The 15558-nt window shown below is 45.9% G+C and overlaps 1 protein-coding gene across 1 annotated transcript in view; it reads right to left on the bottom strand.

Annotated features, from left to right (window-relative positions):
• Positions 1-704: 704 nt before the first annotated feature.
• The window catches only part of LOC140410299 (CD48 antigen-like), a 114635-nt gene continuing 99781 nt past the window's right edge, over positions 705-15558 (bottom strand). The window contains exons 4-6 of the mRNA XM_072498277.1: positions 12242-12382; positions 11952-12007; positions 705-2555 (exon numbers count right to left, since the gene is read on the bottom strand). Of these exons, the coding sequence (XP_072354378.1) occupies positions 2487-2555; positions 11952-12007; positions 12242-12382 (266 nt within the window). The 3' untranslated portion in view covers positions 705-2486. The remainder of the gene's footprint in view (positions 2556-11951; positions 12008-12241; positions 12383-15558) is intronic.

Raw genomic sequence — 15558 nt, 5'->3', positions numbered from 1 at the left:
CCGGAGCATGCCTGCTTTGAAGGGAAATATACACGATAACGTGACAGGATGAGGACAGTAAGGACTGTGAGGTGATACCAAACAGACAGCTGGCTCACCCACATCCTTTTAACGGTCCACAGTGCCTCTTCAAGGTAAAAGAAGCAAATAGCAAAGGAGGTGAAGTCATCAGTAATCAATTGCTTTTGAAAATTGCGAGGAAGGTAGATGGAGAACCAAGCAGTGATGCTGCCACCGCAGCTGTTAGCTAAAACCAGGAAGTTCCTCAAGTCAATAAAGTGTGATCCCCGATTCTGAAAGTAAAGCAGAAAAGTTGAAATCTGGAAAGAACAAATTGCTCCAGCCCATATTACGAATTGGAGATAAGGGGCGGGATTCTCCGTCCTGCCAGCCCCGCATTCTGGCGCGGCTCACCCCCCCCCCCCCCGCCGGCAGTGGGCACCTCCATTGCCACAGCCGGCCATTGGGCCACCCCTACACCATTGGTAAAGCCGTGGGCACGGGGTGCGCCGCTGGCAAAGCGGAGTATCCCGCCGACGGAGAATCCCACAGCAGGGCTCCGATTGTGGAAACTCCGATCAGAAGGTAAATGCTGTAAATCAAAGAATGGTGCAGACACAGCCAGTCAACTCTGCAGAGATTGAACCCTCAGTTTTACTTGTTACTGAAGGCAGCCACGTGAAGGAAAAGAGTTAACATAAAGCTGGAGGGGTTGAAGAGTGTTTTATTGGTTAAAAATGCACCCCATATTTCCCTCAGCATTGCCACTAGCACTTCCAGTTTTGATACAGGAGATCCTTGAAATTTGGATAAACATTATTTAGACAATCAGAAAAGACTGGCGGCACTAGACGAGATACTGAAAAAGTCCAGACAGAGTTATTGGGAAACACCAGGGGGCACTGTGTTAATTAATCATGATGTAGACGTAAGAAACTCTGAATAATGCCTCATCCGTCTTGACTAAAAGCACGGTGACTGGCTCAGCTAGAGACTGAAATACAGTGCGCGTTGGACATGTTGCAGAAAAAAGCGAAACCATTGTGGTGCACAGATCGGCAAGTGGAGTTTGGGAGATTGACGGCCATGTTAGTGGGCGAAGCAGCGCTGGCCAGCCTAGACATTTCCAGACCATAATCCACTTGCGCTGATAGAGGAGGTTAGAACTCGGGATTCAAGGTTATTCCATTGGAGTTCATCATTACCACAGTTCAATATTAAAATTGTACATATTCCCGGAAAGGATAACATGATTGGGGCTGCTTTGTCACATGTTTAGGGGCTGAGTACCAATGTAGAGACTGGGAAGAGAATTTGTATGCTAGGGATGAATATGTGTTTGCGACTTATATCTTGCATATCTCATAATGAAAAGTCCGTGCCCTGAGGTTTCATTTTATATGGGGTAAGGGTCCTTCCTGTTCATTCCCTTATTTTCCTTTTCTTTTCTTTTGTTGCTACATTTTTGATCCATGGATGATTTATGGACATGTGACTTTAAGTCAGCCTGTATCCTTAATTCAAGCAAAAGAAAGTAGCGGCCTGTGCCTTTAATTCAAGTAGGAGCCTGTGCTGGTTTGGACTGGACCTGTGGACTGGCCGGCACCAATGACAGAGATTGGCCGGGTCTCGGTTTGATTGATTTGGCTGACGGTCGATGACTGACCCAAAAGGCTGTGCTGTGCCCGGTAACAGGTGGTGATTGGAGCTCCCAAAAGGCTGTGCTGTGCCCGGTAACAGGTGGTGATTGGAGCTCCCAAAAGGCTGTGCTGTGCCCAGTAACAGGTGGTGATTGGAGCTCCCAAAAGGCTGTGCTGTGCCCGGTAACAGGTGGTGATTGGAGCTCCCAAAAGGCTGTGCTGTGCCCAGTAACAGGTGGTGATTGGAGCTCCCACCGGAATGTTTTCAGGGTCACGAGGTTTTCAGTTTGGTTTCCGTTTGACTCCTGGCGGCTTTGGGAGAAGGCCCACTCTCTCCTCCTTCCGTTTTCCTCCAGGAAGGCTGAACTGGGAGAGAGCCTGGATGAACCTGCTCACAGGGGAACCATTCCAGGCTGTCCAGGCCAAGGCCAGAATCTGCTAACTCTCCCCAGAGAAGCTGGGATGAATTGACTGTCTTTCTCTGGAGGGCCTGCTGCCTGTGAGCACTGCCTTTTCTACACTCCATGGGCCTGAAATCAGGCCACGACTTGAAAGCACAGTTTGATGCAACAGGGTATCTGTCTCTCCAGGAAAGAAGTGAATGCTGTGCTTTGAAAAACTGCAGGAAAACCAGGACGGGCTGCGACATAAGGACTGTAAACGACAATCGTAGGGTGAAGGAAGCACGCTCGGAAACATTATCTGAAGCAAAGTCTCTTTTCTCTTTCACGTTTCTCTTTCAGTGCTGCTGCTGGCGGGATCTTGCTGTGAACACAATGGACGCCGGTTGTACCAGTTGTGGGCCCTTCGACTGCCTCGCGGCACCTTGCTTTGCTCCTATCCGTTTCACGTCGGGCTCGGACGCTGCACCACGGCATAAATTGTCGTAGCTTCCTGCTCCGTTGCTCCGTTTTCCTGCAAAGTTCAAGGGGGCAATGTTAACAAAGAACCTTCCAATGCGTGGTCACCCGCGATGCCCCCAATCCCACTCGGGCCCCGAGCTGAATTTCAGCCCGCCTCTCCTGATCGGCAATGTCGCTCGGCTCCAGACTGCTGCTGAACCCAATCCGGAGCAACAGAGGCCCCATGAGTCTCCTGGGTTATATCCCACCTTTAACCCCTTCCTCAGCTCATCTGCCACTCTGTTATCCCCCATGCCCTATGCTGCACCTAGTTCCATTTACCCATCACGAACCTTGGTTGCTGATACGTTTACCATTCAGGAAACACTTCAATTCTGAACATTTCTTCAAACATTCCCATGCCTTTACCCTTCCTATCCCGGTCACCCCCTCAGGCCCCCAGAAGCCTCCCTGCTTCTGAAACCTCCTCCAGCACCCACAGCCGTCCCTACTCTGTAACCTCACCAGCACCTACAGCCCTCCCTATCTCTGAAACTAACATCAGCACCTACAGCCCTCCCTATCTCTGAAACTAACATCAGCACCAATTGCCCTCCCTATCTCTGAAACCTCCACCAGTACCTATAGCCCTCCCTATCTCTGTAACCTCCTCCAACCCCTTTCAACCCTCCCAATCTCTGTATCCTCCCCCAGCCCCTACAACCCTCCCTATCTCTGTAACCTCCTCCCGCCCCTACAACCCTCCCTATCTCTGTAACCTCCTCCAGCCCCTTCAACCCTCCTTATCTCTGTAACCTCCTCCAGCCTCTACAACCCTCCCTATCTCTGTAAACTCCTCCAGACACTACAGCCCTCCCTATCTCTGTAACCTCCTCCAGCCCCTACAACCCACCTGATCTCTGTAACCTCCTCCAGCCTCTACAACCCTCCCTATCTCTGTAACCTCCTCCAGCCCCTTACAACCCTCTCTATCTCTGTAACCTCCTCCAGTGCCTACAACCCTCCCTAGCTCTGTAACCTCCTCCAGTCCCTACAACCTTCCCTATCTCTGTAACCTCCTCCAGCCCCTACAGCTCTCCCAATCTCTGTAACCTCCTCCAGCCCCTACAACCCTCCCTATCTCTGTAAACTACTCCAGCCCCTACAACCCTCCCTATCTCTGTAACCTCCTCCAGCCCATACAACCCTTCCAATCTGTAACCTCCTCCAGCCCCTATAACCCTCCCTATCTCTGTAACCTCTTCCAGCCCCTACAACCCTCCCTATCCCTATAACCTCCCTCAGCCCCTACAACCCTCCCTATCTCTGTAACCTCCTCCAGCCCCTACCACCCTCCCAATCTCTGTAACCTCTTCCCGCCCCTACAACCCTCCCTATCTCTGTAACCTCCTCCCGCCCCTACAACCCTCCCTATCTCTGTAACCTCCTCCCGCCCCTACAACCCTCCCTATCTCTGTAACCTCCTCCAGCCCCTACAACCCTCCCTCTCTCTGTAACCTCCTCCAGCCCCTACAACCCTCCCGATCTCTGTAACCTCCGCCAGTCTCTTAAACCCTCCCTCTGAAAACTCCTGCCGCCATGACAATCCCTCAAGATTTCTGCCCTTCTCCAATTCTGGTGTGCCAAACACCCACCACTCCGCCAGTGGAATTACTTCAGCGGCAGAATTCCCCCCCTAAACCTCCGAGCCTCGTTCTCTCTCTCCTCCTTGAAGATGCTCCTGAAAAGCTCCCTCTGTCCCAGAGCCTGCGGTCATGGTTCCCTACTATCTCTTCCTGTGGCTCAGTGTTAAGTGTGATTGACCGAAGCTCTGGTGAAATATTTTGGTATTCTCAGGGTTCTATCTAATTATTGTTGCTGCTGTTTCACTTTCCAAATAGTCACGCTGTGCATCAGCTCTATTAAAGTGAACAGCAACTGCATCGTAGAAAGTGCACCTTCTCTCCATCGAGCACATTCCACACCCGCCTGCCTGAAGACAATTGCTAGGCTCCTGATATTGACCATCAACTCAGTGAAAGACACTGGCGCCTCCCAATGCCCAGCACTACATGACGAGAGACACACTAAAACTCGGGGCAAAGTCATTGTCCAAAGACCTTGAGGGCACCGCGTGCAGTTCTGGTCTCCCTGGGTTTTGGAAACTGTGTGAAACCCCCTCACACACTTGAGATGGAATGTAGTCTGTGGATCCCTGTGAAATTGCACGGAGACAATGGGGAGAGGGAAATGTGCAAAATACTGCGGATTCCGGAATCTGAGACAAGAACAGAGGACGTCGGAAAAACTCAGCAGGCCCGGCGGCATCTTTCAGGATAGAAACAGAATTAATGTTTCAAGTCTGTGATGAATGTAGGAATTTCAGACCTATTGCATTGTATGTATTTGCTGCAGTAAGGGTTAAAAGCCTGGGTTAGTGTGTGCGACTGCTGCAATCATGTTTTTCAAAATTCTGGTTTGCAAGTCAGCTTCTTTTTTTTTTTTGCCATGAGGTGCAATTAAAGCATCGTAAAAGTTTGGACTCATGGATTTTTATTTATGTGAAGAGGGTTCTCTGCGGAGGAGATAATTAGAGACATTGTGTTCAGCTGAACAAGATGATGTAGTTAATGGGAGGAGCAAGGGGTTGAAGCAGTCTGGTGTTGAACTCCAGCATTATTTCGGGGCTGGGAGGCAAGCTGAGAGGCCTCTGAAGAAGTAGAGCCAGAGATTCTGCCTAGTTCTGACAGGGTGTCAGGTCTCTTTCTTTTAAGCAATCTCAAAGGATCTCCCTCTTTCTCAAAATGGAGTACTCAAGACATCTCTGTACAGCAAGTATCCCTGAGTGTAATAAAGTTTGTTTTAATGTACCACATCCTTGTTTCTTTGTGAAATCACGCCTGGAGGGAGGTGTCCTTTCCAGTCTTACAAAATTACAATAAATATCGGGGTTTCTGTCCAGTATCCTATCCACTGTTGGGGTCTGGCCCGCGGTTGTAATAAAACTGGGGCTCTTTACTGGGATTTAAAAGTATAATTCCTTGTTTGGCTTGGGTGTGAGTGTGTGAGGAATGGATGCTTTCTTTCAGGTGGTCCAGTTTAAACAGGGAAAGACTGGAGATGGCTCTTTCGGTTGCAAAAGGTATTCTTGGTGTGGAAGAGGTGATTTGGGCTGGTTTGCAAAGGCTGACTAAAACTAAAATTTTCGGTTTGGCGGACACGTTTACCAGAAGGGGTGAGGAAGATGGAGGTGATACAAACAATAGCTCAGCATTTAAACTTGCCAGGGATACAGCCTGAATCATTAGAATTAGTTAGAATTCAATTACAAATGAAACATTAGAGGTTCAGGAAAAGAAAAGGAGAGAGTGTCTGTGGCAGAAGAGAAAGAAAGAGGGAGAATTGGAAAGATTGGCAAAGGAAGAAAGGGAGGAGGAAAAAGCGAGAAAAGCAATGGAAAATGAGAAAGTATTTGAATTTTGGAAGCTGGAATTCAAAACGAATATCAACGGACAAGGTTGGAGTAAAGGCAGAAGCTGAGGAAGGTCTCGAGGAAGGAGAAACGTGCCCAGTAGGGATACGTTTAAATATATTCAAATACTGCCAAGGTTTGATGAGAAATATGTGGAAATGCTTTGCATCTCAAAGAACAAAGAACAAAGAACAAAGAAATGTACAGCACAGGAACAGGCCCTTCGGCCCTCCAAGCCCGTGCCGACCATGCTGCCCGACTAAACTACAATCTTCTACACTTCCTGGGTCCGTATCCTTCTATTCCCATCCTATTCATATATTTGTCAAGATGCCCCTTAAATGTCCCTATCGTCCCTGCTTCCACTACCTCCTCCGGTAGCGAGTTCCAGGCACCCACTACCCTCTGCGTACAAAACTTGCCTCGTACATCTACTCTAAACCTTGCCCCTCTCACCTTAAACCTATGCCCCCTAGTAATTGACCCCTCTACCCTGGGGAAAAGCCTCTGACTATCCACTCTGTCTATGCCGCTCATAATTTTGTATACCTCTATCAGGTCTCCCCTCAACCTCCTTCGTTCCAGTGAGAACAAACCGAGTTTATTCAATCGCTCCTGATAGCTAATGCCCTCCATACCAGGCAACATTCTGGTAAATCTCTTCTGCACCCTCTCTAAAGCCTCCACATCCTTCTGGTAGTGTGGCGACCAGAATTGAACACTATACTCCAAGTGTGGCCTAACTAAGGTTCTATACAGCTGCAACATGACTTGCCAATTCTTATACTCAATGCCCCGGCCAATGAAGGCAAGCATGCCGTATGCCTTCTTGACTACCTTCTCCACCTGTGTTGCCCCTTTCAATGACCTGTGGACCTGTACTCCTAGATCTCTTTGGCTTTCAATACTCTTGAGGGTTCTACCATTCACTGTATATTCCCTACCTGCATTAGACCTTCCAAAATGCATTACCTCACATTTGTCCGGATTAAACTCCATCTGCCATCTCTCCGTCCAAGTCTCCAGACAATCTAAATCCTGCTGTATCCTCCGACAGTCCTCATCGCTATCCCCAATTCCACCAACCTTTGTGTCATCTGCAAACTTACTAATCAGACCAGTTACATTTTCCTCCAAATCATTTATATATACTACAAAGAGCAAAGGTCCCAGCACTGATCCCTGTGGAACACCACTGGTCACAGCCCTCCAATTAGAAAAGCATCCCTCCATTGCTACTCTCTGCCTTCTATGGCCTAGCCAGTTCTGTATCCACCTTGCCAGCTCACCCCTGATCCCGTGTGACTTCACCTTTTGTACTAGTCTACCATGAGGGACCTTGTCAAAGGCCTTACTGAAGTCCATATAGACAACATCTACTGCCCTACCTGCATCAATCATCTTAGTGACCTCCTCGAAAAACTCTATCAAGTTAGTGAGACACGACCTCCCCTTCACAAAACCGTGCTGCCTCTCACTAATACGTCCATTTGCTTCCAAATGGGAATAGATCCTGTCTCGAAGAATTCTCTCCAGTAATTTCCCTACCACTGAAGTAAGGCTCACCGGCCTGTAGTTCCTGGGATTATCCTTGCTACCCTTCTTAAACAGAGGAACAACATTGGCTATTCTCCAGTCCTCCGGGACATCCCCTGAAGACAGCGAGGATCCAAAGATTTCTGTCAAGGCCTCAGCAATTTCCTCTCCAGCCTCCTTCAGTATTCTGGGGTAGATCCCATCAGGCCCTGGGGACTTATCTACCTTAATATTTTTTAAGACACCCAACACCTCGTCTTTTTGGATCACAATGTGACCCAGGCTATCTACACCCCCTTCTCCAGACTCAACATCTACCAATTCCTTCTCTTTGGTGAATACTGATGCAAAGTATTCATTTACTACCTCGCCCATTTCCTCTGGCTCCACACATAGATTCCCTTGCCTATCCTTCAGTGGGCCAACCCTTTCCCTGGCTACCCTCTTGCTTTTTATGTACGTGTAAAAAGCCTTGGGATTTTCCTTAACCCTATTTGCCAATGACTTTTCGTGACCCCCTTCTAGCCCTCCTGACTCCTTGCTTAAGTTCCTTCCTACTTTCCTTATATTCCACGCAGGCTTCGTCTGTTCCCAGCCTTTTAGCCCTGACAAATGCCTCCTTTTTCTTTTTGACGAGGCCTACAATATCACTTGTCATCCAAGGTTCCCGAAAATTGCCGTATTTATCTTTCTTCCTCACAGGAACATGCCGGTCCTGTATTCCTTTCAACTGCCACTTGAAAGCCTCCCACATGTCAGATGTTGATTTGCCCTCAAACATCCGCCCCCAATCTATGTTCTTCAGTTCCCGCCTAATATTGTTATAATTCGCCTTCCCCCAATTTAGCACATTCATCCTTGGACCACTCTTATCCTTGTCCACCAGTACTTTAAAACTTACTGAATTGTGGTCACTGTTACCGAAATGCTCCCTTACTGAAACATCTACCACCTGGCCGGGCTCATTCCCCAATACCAGGTCCAGTACCGCCCCTTCCCTAGTTGGACTGTCTACATATTGTTTTAAGAAGCCCTCCTGGATGCTCCTTACAAACTCCGCCACGTCTAAGCCCCTGGCACTAAGTGAGTCCCAGTCAATATTGGGGAAGTTGAAGTCTCCCATCACCACAACCCTGTTGTTTTTACTCTTTTCCAAAATCTGTCTACCTATCTGCTCCTCTATCTCCCGCTGGCTGTTGGGAGGCCTGTAGTATACCCCCAACATTGTGACTGCACCCTTCTTATTCCTGATCTCTACCCATATAGCCTCACTGCCCTCTGAGGTGTCCTCTCGCAGTACAGCTGTGATATTCTCCCGAACAAGTAACGCAACTCCGCCTCCCCTTTTACATCCCCCTCTATCCCGCCTGAAACATCTAAATCCTGGAACGTTTAGCTGCCAATCCTGCCCTTCCCTCAACCAGGTCTCTGTAATGGCAACAACATCATAGTTCCAAGTAGTAATCCAAGCTCTAAGTTCATCTGCCTTACCCGTAATGCTCCTTGCATTAAAACATATGCATTTCAGGCCACCAGACCCGCTGTGTTCAGCAACTTCTCCCTGTCTGCTCTGCCTCAGAGCCACACTGTCCCTATTCCCTAGTTCTCCCTCAATGCTCTCACCTTCTGACCTATTGCTCCCGTGCCCACCCCCCTGCCATACTAGTTTAAACCCTCCCGTGTGACACTCGCAAACCTCGCGGCCAGGATATTTATGCCTCTCCGGTTTAGATGCGACCCGTCCTTCTTATACATCTCCTTTGAGAAAGTGGCTAAGCAATTGAATTGTCCAAAGACCACTTGGGTAGTGTTGGTTGAAACAAAGTTGGTCGGTAGAGCTAGTGAAATGTTTGCATCACTGTCAGAGGCGGAATCTAGGATTATGATCAGGTGAGTAAAAACACACATTAAGTGCATATGTACTCGTACCAGACACCTACAGACAGAGGTTTAGAAATCTAAGGAAAGAACCATGTCAGGCATGCACAGAATTTGAATGAATTAAACAAAATAAAGAACAAGAGAAGTGGTGGATGACGTGGGTATCTTTAGTTCAAGAAGGTTGGTAGAACTGCAGCAGAAAGACTCAGAGATAAAGTAGTTGTATCAGAAAGCATATACGGAAATAGAAGCTGATTGTATACCAGCTAGAAATAATGTATTAATGAAAAAATGGAGAACATTACATATTCACGCAGATGAGAAGTGGACAGATAGCCATCAAGTGGTGTTACCGGTGGGTTATAGAAAGGAGGTTAGTCGGGTAGCGCATGAGGCTCCAGTAGGGGGTCATTTAGGAGTAAGGAAAACTCAAACAAAAATACAGAAATATTTTTATTGGCCTGGACTGCATCAGGATGTCGATGAATTTTGCTGTACATGACACACGTCAGGCGATACATGTCGGACAAACCAGCACCCTTAATGCCCATTCCAGCACTTGAGTAACATTTTACAAGGGTTCTGACTGATTGCTTGGGACCTCTGACTAAAACAAAAAGTGGGAATCAGTATTTGTCGACCATAATGGATGTGTCTACTGATTTCCAGAGGCAATTCCATGAGGAAAGATTAAAGCAAAGAGGAGTTAACTAATTTTTTTTACCAGATAGGTACAACCAAAAGAAATCTCAAATTAGATTGGACAAAGAGGAAGTGATAAGAAATTGGGATAAAATACTGAGTTACCTTCCAGAGGAAGATCAAAGTGACCTGAAAGAGTTATTGCAGTCACATAGAGTTGTATGTGGAACTAAATTGAAATATTTAGATTCCGAGAAAAATAACTAACAGGCCTTTCTATGCTTTTGTCCTCTTCCTGTAACAGTATAGCACCAACTAAATTGGGAAGTACAAAAATAATTATACCTGAGGTAGATGTAGGCAATGCTACTCCGATTAAGCAACACCCATGCAGGCTCAATCCACTAAAGTTAACACAGGTACAAACGGAAATTGAATGATATCATCGATGTGAGTTGCAGCGATTGGAGCTCACCTACTGTGATGGTACCAAAACTCGATGGAACACAATTGTTTGTGGACTACAGAAAAGTCAACGCAATTACAAAGTCAAATTCATATCCTATTCAACATTGGAAGACTGTGCTGAAAATGTGGCACAGGTGAATTTTATTACCAAACGTGACTTAAAGGGCAATTAATGTGAGTGATGTGGGTGTTGGTGCTGTACTGTTACAGAAAGATGACAAAAGAATAGAAAGGTCTGTTAGTTATTTTTCTCGGAATCTAAATATTTATCAAAAGAAATATTCTATTTCAACCATCGAGAAGGATACATTGAGTTTGGTATTGGTGTTGCAACATTTTGACATTTATGTTGCTGACAATTCATCAGAGACAATTGTATATACAGACCACAATACATTAAGATTTTTGGAAAGGTTTAATGCAAGACTTTCGATGAAGTTTATTGCTTCATCCATTTAACTTAAAAATTATACATGTAGCAGTGAGAGAAAACGTGATTGCTAATGCTTTATGATGATATGAAATGTGCAAAGGATGGATCGTTCGAAGGTGGAAAAGAAAGACTGAAATGGACTATACTCATGTTTAAGTTTGCATACTTAAATGTAATATGATATGTAACTTATAAATTGTTGTGTTTCGTAATGAGAAATGTTTAGTGTTTGAAGGCTTTGGAAAATGAAGCCATCTTTTTATACTGCTGGTTCGTTTTTTTAAGGGGGATGTCTGAATTAAAGATATATTATATTATAGGTACAGTAAGGGTTAAAAGCCTGGGTTTTTGGGGAGTCAGGGGTGCAATTAAAGCATCATAAAAGTTTGGGCAAATGCTTTTTATTTATATTATGAGGTTCCCTGCATTTAATTTTTGTTTTATGCATGGGATATGGGTGTCGTTGGCTGGGCCATCATTTATTGCCCATCTCTAATTGCCCCTTGAACTGAGCGGCTCGCCCAGCCATTTCCGAGAACAGTTAAGAGTCAACCAGATTGCCATGGCTCTGGAGTCATATGTAGGCCAGACCAGGTATGGGTGGCAGATTTTCTTCCCTTTAGGACATTAGTGAATCAGATCGGTTTTTAGTCAGCAATGGTTTCATGGTCATCGTTAGACTTTTAATTCCAGATTTTTATTGAATTCAAAGTTCACCATCTGCCGTGGTGGGATTTGAACACTGGTCCCCAGAGCATTACCCTGGGCCTCTGAATTAATAGTCCAGTGGCAATCCCACTACGCCATCATCACCCCCAATAAATGGAAACTGCTGTCGCTGTCTATCACTTGATGTAGAATTAAACAAGGAACTGCTGAGTTTAACAAGTGTTGCTCTGCCCAGGAGGTGGAATGGAATCTTTGTGGCTTTATGTGTGTGTGTGGGTGGGGGGGGGGGGGGGGGGTGGGGTGGGGGGGTTGGGGGGGGGAGGAGCTGCTGGGGGGGGGAGTGGTTACCCCCCTTAGCAATTACTCACGTAGTTGTTGGGAATCGTGGGAGCTCGAGCCAGGCGCTGATCGAGCGGAGTCGAATCTGAAACGAGAGAGGTGGAGAGGTCAAGGGTTGGGATCCTGAGGGACACGGCTGAATACCCAACGTCGAGCTCAGTGTGACGATTCCCATGTTCACATCTTGACCATGATAATGACAAGTGATTCTGAGAGACAAGATGGCCGAATCTAACACACAAAATGGCCGATGGTGACCAGCTGGATTTTGATGTCATGCGACCATGGCATACTACCCAAGATTAAAGTGAACTATTACCTTCTATGTTTCCACAACATGATTTCTGAAGTGGTTTACAATATAATGTGATGCCGATGATGATGATGATGATGATGATGGCAATGAGGGCAATGATGGAGACGATAATGGTGATGTTGTTGGGCCCAGCCCCTTGTACATCTGCAAGACAGGAAATAAAGAGAAGCATTTGCCAAACAGATTCCCAGTAGACAAGTTACAATATCACCTATAATTTTCTCAGGACCAATTGAAAAAAAATATTTGGGGGGCCATGGGCGTCACCGGCTGGGACAGCATTGACAGCCCATCACTAATGGCCCTTTACGGGGTAATTGAGAGTCAACTACATTGCTGTGGGTCTGGAGTCACATGTAGGCCAGGCAGGTAAGGATGGCAGATTTTCTGCCCTAAAGTACATTAGTGAACCAGATGGGATTTTACCACAATCAGCAATGGTTTCATGGTCATCATTTGACTTTTCATTCCAGATTTTTATTGAATTCTAATTTCATCTGCCATAAGAACATAAGAACTAGGAGCAGGAGTAGGCCATCAGGCCCCTCGAGCCTGCTCCACCATTCAATGAGATCATGGCTGATCTTTTGTGGACTCAGCTCCACTTTCCGGCCCGAACACCATAACCCTTAATCCCTTTATTCTTCAAAAAACTATCTATCTTTATCTTGAAAACATTTAATAAAGGAGCCTCAACTGCTTCACTGGGCAAGGAATTCCATAGATTCACAATCCTTTGGGTGAAGAAGTTCTACTAAGCTCAGTCTTAAATCTACTTCCCCTTATTTTGAGGCTATGCCCCCTAGTTCTGCTTTCACTCGCCAGTGGAAACAACCTGCCCGCATCTATCCTATCTATTCCCTTCATAATTTTATATGTTTCTATAAGATCCCCCCCGCATCCATCTAAATTACAACGATACAGTCCCAATTTAATCAACCTCTCCTCGTAATCTCCTCTGCACATCCTCCAACGCCACTACGTCCCTTCTTAGATGAGGAGACCAAAACTGAACACAATACTCCAGGTGTGGCCTCACTAACACCTTATGCAGTTGCAGCATAACCTCCCTAGTCTGAAACTCCATCCCTCTAGCAATGAAGGACAAAATTCCATTTGCCTTCTTAATCACCTGTTGCACCTGTAAACCAACTTTTTGCAACTCATGCACTAGGCCACCCAGGTCCCTCTGCACAGCAGCATGTTTTAATATTTTATCATTTAAATAATAATCCCTTTTGCTGTTATTCCTACCAAAATGGATAACCTCACATTTGTCAACATTGTATTCCATCTGCCAGACCCTAGCCCATTCACCTAGCCTATCCAAATCCCTCTGCAGACTTCCAGTATCCTCTGCACTTTTTGCTTTGATGGGATTTGAACCTGGGTTCTTAGAGCAATGCCCTGGATCTCTCGATTACTAGTCCAGTGACAATACCACTAGACCACAAACTCCCATAAATGGGGTAGAGGAGCACGCAATTCATTGACTGTAGAAGGGTGATATGGACTCGAAATGATAACTCAGTTTCTCACTCCACAGATGTTGCCAGATCAGATGGGTTTATCCAGCAGTTTGATTTAATTTCTGATTTCCATCATCCAAAGTATTTTGCTTTTATTGACACGGGTAAATATCTTGTTGAGTGAGGCGGTTTGAATGCTGATGTACAGATCACTAAAGGTGGTGACACAGGTTACTGAGGGTGTAAGTAAGCAGCAAAGCATGTCCTGGGTTTATTTCTACAGCGTTCGAATTGAAAGGCAGACAATTTAGGTGAAACTTGTATTAAACTTTGGTTACACCACAATTGGAGCACAGTTCTGGTCTCCATAACCCTCGGTTGGACCACACATGAGAGCATTGTGCACTATTCTGGTCTCCAGGTCATTTGGTTAGACACAATGTTGGGGCACCATGTAAAGTTTTGGTCATGGAGCTATTTAAAAAAAGGTTTGAAAAGCAGGCAAATTAGGAGAAAATATCTATTCAGGACAAACGGTCATGTACATTTCTCTAGAAAGTAGAAGACTGAGGACTAATCTCATTGTCTTTACAATTATGAATGGCTTTGATAGAGAGAGTGCTTCCTGAGGGGGGGGGGCAATCGATACTAGGGTTCATAAATTGAAGACAATCACCAATAAATCCAATGGGGAATTCAAGTGAAACGTCTTTACCTACCAAAATAGGATGGTTGTGGAGTTCAACCATCTCAGCTCCTGGGGTTACCATTGACCAGAACCTGAACTGGACCACCCATATAAATACTGTGGCTACAAGAGCAGGTCAGAGGCTATGAATCCTATGGTGAGTAACTCACCTCCTGACTCCCCAAAGCCTGTTCACCATCCATAAGACACAAGTCAGGATTGTGATGGATTACCCTGTTAACTTTAGTGTTCAAGGAAGGTAGCCAAATGCATTATTAAACAAAGGAACTTATTTATATAAATAAATAACGAAGTTTAACAGCAGTAACTCAACAGAACAGTAGTAACAGTAATAACTATGAAAACAGGAGCAGTAGTTGTGGTGTTGGGTGTTCTGACACACAGATGAGCCAACACGGTTGTATCTGGTACAACGCTATTTTATTCAAACTTACTATGTACAGTTTTGTCTTTGCACTCTGCATGTGGGGGTTCCCTGCTTGTGATGTTGTAACAGCTCTTCTCTGTTTCTTTGTCCCCAGACCTACTGACCACCAGGTGTCGTGCTCGTGCTTTTTATGTGGTTGGTGTTCTTGTCTGTGATTGGTTGTGGTGTTGTGTGCTCTGATTTGCCTGTTGGTGTGTCCATCATGATGTGTGTGTTTGAATATCATGACATCCCCCCTTTTCACAAAGATATGTGCCTACGTGGTAATAAATATGATCGTGTCGTGAGTGCATCTAAGAGTGTGTGTGTGTCGTGTGCAGCATGTGCATATGACGGAACTATGTACATGGGGCGATGTCGGGTGCGTCACATGAACCAAGTTGTACCATAACATAACATAAATGCGAACGAGAGAAGAAGAAAAAAAAACTTGAACAGTTGTCCAGTCAGACGACATCTGGAACGATAAACAACAACAGGTTATCATGTAAAATTGTGCAACTTGTTAAACATATGAACGGTGTTATAAGTCCAGTCTAATGGGCTTGCGACGAGTTCGGGTTGACCGCCTCAAGAGTGGATCAAGAACCACCGGCTGCTGTGCAGGCATGGCCATGGGTGGCGATGGAGAGGGCGTGATGTGCGTCCGCTCCACAAAGTCATCCTCGGAAGCCTGTTGAGGATCTGGCGTGTGCGTACTGTGTGGCTGTGAGCG

Source organism: Scyliorhinus torazame, chromosome 4 (genome assembly GCF_047496885.1).
Source record: "Scyliorhinus torazame isolate Kashiwa2021f chromosome 4, sScyTor2.1, whole genome shotgun sequence".
NCBI classification, from domain to species: domain Eukaryota; kingdom Metazoa; phylum Chordata; class Chondrichthyes; order Carcharhiniformes; family Scyliorhinidae; genus Scyliorhinus; species Scyliorhinus torazame.
The sequence above is the reverse complement of the archived record's forward strand: the minus strand, read 5'-3'. Positions and strand labels throughout refer to the sequence as shown.